Source organism: Oncorhynchus clarkii, chromosome 2, assembly GCF_045791955.1.
Source record: "Oncorhynchus clarkii lewisi isolate Uvic-CL-2024 chromosome 2, UVic_Ocla_1.0, whole genome shotgun sequence".
NCBI lineage: Eukaryota > Metazoa > Chordata > Actinopteri > Salmoniformes > Salmonidae > Oncorhynchus > Oncorhynchus clarkii.
This window is the reverse complement of record NC_092148.1, coordinates 10,900,098-10,906,999: the sequence shown is the minus strand read 5'-3', so window position 1 is coordinate 10,906,999 and position 6,902 is coordinate 10,900,098. Positions and strand designations below refer to the sequence as shown.

Sequence of the window (6,902 nt, the reverse complement as noted above, 5' to 3'; positions counted from 1 at the left end):
GTTTCTTTCTTGTCATCCATCTCTTCCTCCGTTTCTTTCTTGTTGTCTATGACCACATCTGTGTTCTTGTTAACATCTGCATTCTCCTCAACTTGTGTTCCTTTCTCCAGTTCCAGGGCATTAGGGGGGCAGGCTGGGGCCAGGACCTGAGGCTGGGGCTGAGAGGGGCTGGCCTGTGTCTTGGTCTTGCCCCCTGTCCCCTCCTGTCTCTGGGGTAGCAGGGGAGGTGGTGGAGGGGGCTGAAGCTTCAGCTGCTGTCTGATGGAGATGGTATTGTTGTTGTTGTGGTTGTGGTTGAACAGACTGTTATTGTCCTGGGGGGAATGGCCGTCGCAACACAGACAAGGCAGGCTGGGTTCATTACAGTTGGGGTCCAGATGAGGAAGAAGAGGAAGAGGAGGAGGAAAAGGGGCACGTTTCGACACAGCTGCTGCTGCACGGACACTTTTAGGTTTGGGTTTGGGTTTGGTCGTAGAGAGGGGAGCTGTGTTTCTCTGTAAGCCCAATCTGGACTGACCCAAGGGGGCACGAGGCTGGACCCCCACCCTGGTCCTGGAAGACTCAGGGGTCGCTTTGGTGGCGCGCCGAGGAGAGGAAGAGGAAATGGTGTTCATGTTTTTGTCTTCCCTCTGGGAAACAGGGCCGTGTGGCTTTGGTTCCGCTGCGGTGGTGGTTCGCCTGCTCGTGTCGATGCGACGAGGCCTCAAGGGCGGAGCGAAGGTTCGGCTAGAGGAGTGCATTTTAGGAATAATAGTTTTCTAATTGTCAATTATTTCTGTTTCTATAGAAACAGGGGTTCTGTTTTCTATCTAAAGGATGGAGAGATCCAAAACGTGACGGTCACATCTTGGCTTGACTCCAAAGATCCTGCAACATCAAAAGAGACATGCAGTCAATAGAGGCACAGCAGATAATAGAGATGAGAGGAGTCTCTGCTCCTCTAACTGTAAAAGGGACCAGCTTGTTCTTGTTCATAAGAAATCTTACAAGTTAAATCCCCTGGTTTGTTCCATATAACTATTGGGCATTTTCTGCTGTATAATTACCTCCTCAGTGCTGGGACCAGTTAGATGAAAATTAAATCCATCTCTCCTCACTCCTATCCTCCCTCCCTCTCTCTATATATAAACAGACAGAGACAGACACATGCGCACACGCACACACACACACACACACACACACACACACACACACACACACACACACACACACCTAAATGCAATGTCAGTGATAGAGAGGAGATCTCCATGAAAACAGTGGGGAACTAATGAAGGACTGTTGTCCTTCAGCATCCCAGTCTACTCTGAGATCCAGCTTGATGGATTGAGAAAGGATTACTGTAACTCTCATTCTCTCTCTGACAAATATATAGGCCAAGTAAATTGAATCATGATAAATCAAAATGAACTATCTCAATTCTAAGCTTATTTGCATTAAAATAAATGTTGAACAAATTCTTACAATGACGGTCTAGGAACAGTGGGTTAACTGCCTTGCTCAGGGGCAGAACGACAGATTTTTACCTTGTCGATCTAGCAACCTTTCTGTTACTGGCCCAACGCTCACCAACCTGCTGCCCCAATATATAGCCTAGTACAAACATCTTTAGTAAACAAGATAAAATTATTTAGAGAAGAAAATCCTCAGTTGCGCAATGACTAACGTACAGGCTGTCTTTTAAAACTCATCCACTGCCAAGGCTGAACACATATTCCTCCCCAGCAGCACCGTGCCCTTCACATCAAACGGGGAGAAGGTAGGCCCATATAAATCATAACCTGAACAGCGCTTAGATCGGGCCTGGGACACGTCACCCTGTTCAGAACCGTTAGAATAACGTCCCGTAACCGCAGAGCACATCATCTGCTGGATTTTCGGTATTTACCATCGGATTTATCGACCTGAAGTGGCGGATGGAGACCGTGGAAAGGAGGAGGGGGGAGAGAGGGGGTACCTCAAGCCGCATCGTCCTGACACAGCCACCCCCCGCTACTATGACAAAATGTATCGCAATGTTTATTAAATTAACTACAACGTGATGACATCTGTCATTCTAGTAAACAACCGTAGGCTATAAATCAAGAAAACGGTTATTGACATTGGTTATCTGGATCTGGGGATGTGGGCAGGTGTTGAAAGCATAGCAAAACGTATAGCCTAGATCTCGGTAAATAGAGAGCATTTGATCAACAACAGCTATAATCATATGATTGTGAGATATTTGACTCACCATCAGCTTCGTTGAGTAGAAGATGGAGATGCTGGATCCCGTTCTCGGTAAACGGATGCGAGCGCGCAACCCCGTCCGACCAACGAACAGCCTCTCCAATGGTTAAAGCGAGAGCTCTCTTCTCTCGCGACCACCTTATCTTTCGTCATCCGGCGGGACCACACCCCTCTTCTGCCTCACCAATCAATCTCCCTCTCTGTTCATCTGTCAGCTCCTTCCATCCCTCTCAGCCTTTGCTTCCTCCCTCCAAGAAAAAGACAATAACTACGGAATCTTCTACCGTATTCTCTTTGATCTCTAGTATTGGAACCATTCTTCCTATCCGCCATCACACTCCCTCCATCTTTATTATTCTCTTTCATTCTCAGTGGAAATGGAAGGTAACATGGTAAAATCACATGCTGTATAGTAATCTAGTCACACTGATCGAGGAAGACAGGGCTACACTGTTTCCTTATTAAACACAGGAACCGTGAAAAATAGACTCATTGTCTTTATGAATCATGATGGAAAGCCTTTCCACAAAAGGTCTGAATACTAAAAACATGTTGGTCAAATTTCTTTATTAAAAGCAATAGCAGCAGGTAGATGTACAGTAGTAATTAGAAAGAGATGATTATACACAGAGGGAGATAGAGAAAACATAATACAAAGACAGAACATGGTGTGAGAGACAGCAGGATTGTTCCTTTCGCTTCCTGCTCTAGTCCATTCACTCTGCCGGTAGAGACCAGAGCCCTATGCCAAACAGGGCCCCAGGTTGTCATCCTGATTGATGTGATCATCAACCAATGTCACTCCCTGCCATCATCATCATCATCATCAAATCCACAGGATTCTAGCGCAGACAGCTGCTAACAGTGACATGTCATACTCACGTCATCATCAATAAATAAAGAGATTGATACAGAGACAGACATACTTTTTGATGACATGGTATTACCAGTTTGAGTAATCAGTTATTTTGTACATAATTAAAAATAATATTATGGAGAACAAAAATGGGCACACAGGGGTCCTTGAAGACCAGGTTTAAGACTGGTCTAATCTCAACCAGGTTCACTCGCAGTCCAAACTAAAGCCCTGTTCTATTGTAGGTCCCTAGACCCATAACCTAACCCAGGGCTCCCCAACCCTGTTCCTGGAGAGCTACCCTCCTGTAGGTTGCCACTCTTATTACAATCAGGTGCGTTAGATTAGGGTTGGAGCGAAAACCTACAGGATGGTAGCTCTCCAGGACCAGGGTTGGAGAGCCCTGCCCTAGCCCTTAACCCCATGGTGTTCACTGAAGGGGTAGGAGAAAGGGGAAGGGGCAAGGGACCGAAATGGAAGCAGCCACATCAACTAGCCCTCCTCAGTCCAGCTACAGTGCAACACACACTAAATAAAAACAGTCTCATCATAGTGTTCACTTGTTTCTCTTGTAGATTTTCTTGGCAAAGTTGAGGAAAACTGCGTGTGGAAGGTTTTGGGCGTGGCGCGCGATGAGTTTCTGTAAGCGCTGATAGCTGTCGTCTTCGTATTGGTGGTACAGGGTGGGCATCTGTAGGGTGTTGTACAGTGCTTTCACCTTCTCCACACTGTCATGCCGACCATAACATGACTGGAAGAGGACAATAAAAGTGAATTATTTCTCACCAGAGATATTCTAGTCAGAGCAGTTTACTGTATTGAGCTATGTAAAGAAGTGAATAAATACATTCATTCCCTCAATCATCCACCCATCATGGCTTAGGTGTGTTTACAGTTCAATGGTCAACTGTGACTGTTCATGGTTGACCTCTCACCTCCAGCTCTGCCCTTTGTTCCGGGGTCATGACCCCTAGAGCGGTCACCACCAGCCAGCCGCATTTGTTGTCCTGGATGTCTGTTCCAATCTTCCCTGTCACCGCCGGGTCGCCATAGCAATCCAGGTAGTCATCCTGGCAACAGAGAAACATTGTAAAACAATGCTGGTATGACTGACACACCCACACGAACAGTCTCATAGAATTACTGTGGTCTCACCTGTAAAACAATGCTGTTATGACATTGTCCGTGTGTGTGTGTGTGTGTGTGTGTGAGAGAGTCAGTCTCATAGAATTATTGTGGTCTCACCTGTATCTGGAAGAACTCTCCCATCTCCAGTAAGATATGTTTGGCGTTGTTGTGTTCCTCTTCACTGTCGATGCCCGCCTGGGAATTATTCAGAAAGAGATACACCATTTGTATAAGTTAGAGTTTCTGCACCTTGTATAATGAGACTGACCAGACATTACAACACTAAACACTCACCATGTACATGGCTGCTGCCACAGGGAGGTAGAAGGAGTAGAAGGCAGTCTTGTACTTTACTATGGCCTTATATCTGACACACAGGGAGAGGGAGGGAGAAAGAGTAAAGATTATACCCTTCCAAACCCCAACAATACACTCAACACCCCCCAATCACCTGTACCTTGAATCGCCATATACCCCTCCATCGTTATATCCCACCCCTCTCCCTCTTACAAACCTCTCCATGGTGAAGCGGTTGAGGTCTATTTGACCAGGAGGAGCGGTCATCAGGTCCAGTGCCTGGCCCAGCTCGGTCTGGAAGGACGTCTGAAACACACAGGGACAGAGAAACAATAGTCAGCTACAGCACAAGAGTCAGCTGTGTAAGTATGTGTGTGTGTGTTTGTGTACCTCAGTGAAGAGCTCCAATAGGTGTACGTAGTAGGGCTGTGCCCTGCAGTGTCTGCGCAGTAGTCTGTAGATGGATCCCTCCAGGAGGAAGGAATCATTGATGGCATCCAGACCCACTCTCTCCTGAGAAACAACAGCTATGTTACTGACTGAGCAAACCCTTTGAAGTCTACTACGTTAACAGGGACACATGGTGTTGTTGACAGGTGATGCAGTATGGAAGTTGATGTAAGCTTACAGTTAGTTTTGGGTAAACCAGTTGGCTGACCATAACAATGCTTTCAGATTAGACTATATTTCTTGTGAGAGCGATAACAGTCAGTCTCACCCTCTTGTACCAGCAGGGCTGACCTCTCCGAGTCACTGAAGCATCCATGATGTCATCAGCTACCAAGAAGAACGCCTGGAGCTGAGAGAGAGAAATAAAAAGGCAGCGTCAGTCACTTCACTGTGGTACCTCAGCGCTAATTGAGGCAATAACTTTGTGTGTGTGTGTCTCTCACCAGCTCAATGCACCAGCCAACCAGCAGGGCCCGTCGCACAGCATCCTGGGTCAGCTCAGTGGGAGGAACAAGCTCCCTCAAAGAGCCAATCACAGACAGACCTCTGTTTCTTTTTCCTCCAGGAGTGTTGTAATGCAACACCTAAGAGAAAGAGAGACAGAGAAATAGAGATGAGTTGTATGGCATCTTTGCACATCTCAATTTCTCAAATCAAACCCTAGCAACTACCCCTAGACACTTCTCATAGATCTGAAGGATAAATAATAAAATATATATATAAAATATATATATATATATCTCCTTCCTGTGGTGGTCTCACAACCCCTAAACACAACACACCATACCTCTCGGAGTCTGTTGAGAGCGTCAGCGAGGACAGAGTCTGTGAGGTCCTGCTCTGTGAGCTCGGTCACCAGCTCCTCAAACTGGGCCTCAAACAGCTGTGGGTCTGACTGCACCGCCCCAGAGTGGTGGGTCCCGTTGCTGCAACTACTGTCACCCTGAGAGCAGAGCACATTTCAGATTGTGAGGGAAAAGCAGGAGGGAGATAGAAAACAACAGCATTAGTTTCCAAAGCATCACATGTAAATAAAGGTCTGGTTTGTGCTTATCCCACCCAAAAAATGCTTATACAGAAACAGTTCAGTGTCAACAACTCTCAGTTTGTTAACTACCAGTACTAAGTTAGTTGGCTATACCAATGTAGCTAACTAACTAAAACTGTAAGCTCATTGCACACACAAGCAGACAGGATGAACATCTTTACAGCAAACTGCACAACTACAGTAAATGACCGCTAGCAACATCCCAGCGGTGCTGTCAGCAGTAGCTTCAACAGTATGTTCTCTGCAGTAATGTGACGAATTTGAGGTGAAACTATATCTCGAAAGACCCAGATAAACAAAGTCTAATAATAGAGATGACCCACTAACATTAGAAAAAAATAGCACGTTACCTTGGCTAGAATACATCTAGCTAGCTAACGTTACCTAGCTACAGTAGACAGCGTTTAGTCTCCAGATAATAAACTTGTCTGGCTAGCCAATCACGACACAGAGCGATATCACGCCTGAACGTTAGATCCCTTTCATAAATATATAACTAAATAAGCAACTACACACTAGGTTGCAATATCTGCAGTCCTTCTTACCATGATTATCTTGTCCTTGCTCGTAGTGACAGTCTGTTTGGCAAATCCCTCTTCACTGGTGTCTCTTTACCTGTCAAATGGGAGAGTACGACGCACACAGAACTTGGGAATTCGGTGTATTGTAGTTTTTGACCACGTTGGCGTTTATTTTATCGCATAGCTTCTGAACTAAACCTCCCGACAGCCTTCGCGAGTGATCGTAGGGCCGTGGGACCACAAGCCTTCATATGACATCGAGCCTTTTGATTCGATAACGCCATCGAACCAGGATGGGCTTTCGGGCTGACTAACCAATAGAAATCCGGAAGAGGGGGTGTTTAGATGGGGGGGACATGTCTGATGTTTAGAGAGT

At 46.1% G+C, this 6,902-nt stretch overlaps 2 protein-coding genes across 2 annotated transcripts in view; one reads left to right on the top strand and one right to left on the bottom strand.

Moving 5' to 3' along the window:
• The window catches only part of LOC139421213 (uncharacterized), a 1,124,809-nt gene that overhangs the window by 668,730 nt on the left and 449,177 nt on the right, over nt 1–6,902 (top strand). The gene's annotated exons all lie outside the window — the stretch shown is intronic.
• LOC139421016 (farnesyl pyrophosphate synthase-like) lies at nt 2,777–6,745 on the bottom strand. The gene is made up of 10 exons (XM_071171492.1): nt 6,551–6,745; nt 5,745–5,900; nt 5,401–5,541; nt 5,226–5,306; nt 4,898–5,020; nt 4,725–4,813; nt 4,505–4,577; nt 4,328–4,405; nt 4,018–4,152; nt 2,777–3,833 (listed from the first exon to the last, which is right to left on the bottom strand). Exons 1-10 carry the CDS (start codon nt 6,551–6,553, stop codon nt 3,639–3,641), a joined length of 1,074 nt encoding a protein of 357 aa, XP_071027593.1. The 5' UTR covers nt 6,554–6,745; the 3' UTR covers nt 2,777–3,638.

Excerpts from the sequence above, each read along its gene's own strand:
- LOC139421016 (XM_071171492.1), bottom strand. Across the intron at positions 5,307-5,400 it reads TTGGCTGGTGCATTGAGCTG|CTCCAGGCGTTCTTCTTGGT; the intron begins GTGAGAGACACA and ends TCTCTCTCTCAG. Across the intron at positions 4,153-4,327 it reads GAGAGTTCTTCCAGATACAG|GATGACTACCTGGATTGCTA; the intron begins GTGAGACCACAA and ends CTCTGTTGCCAG.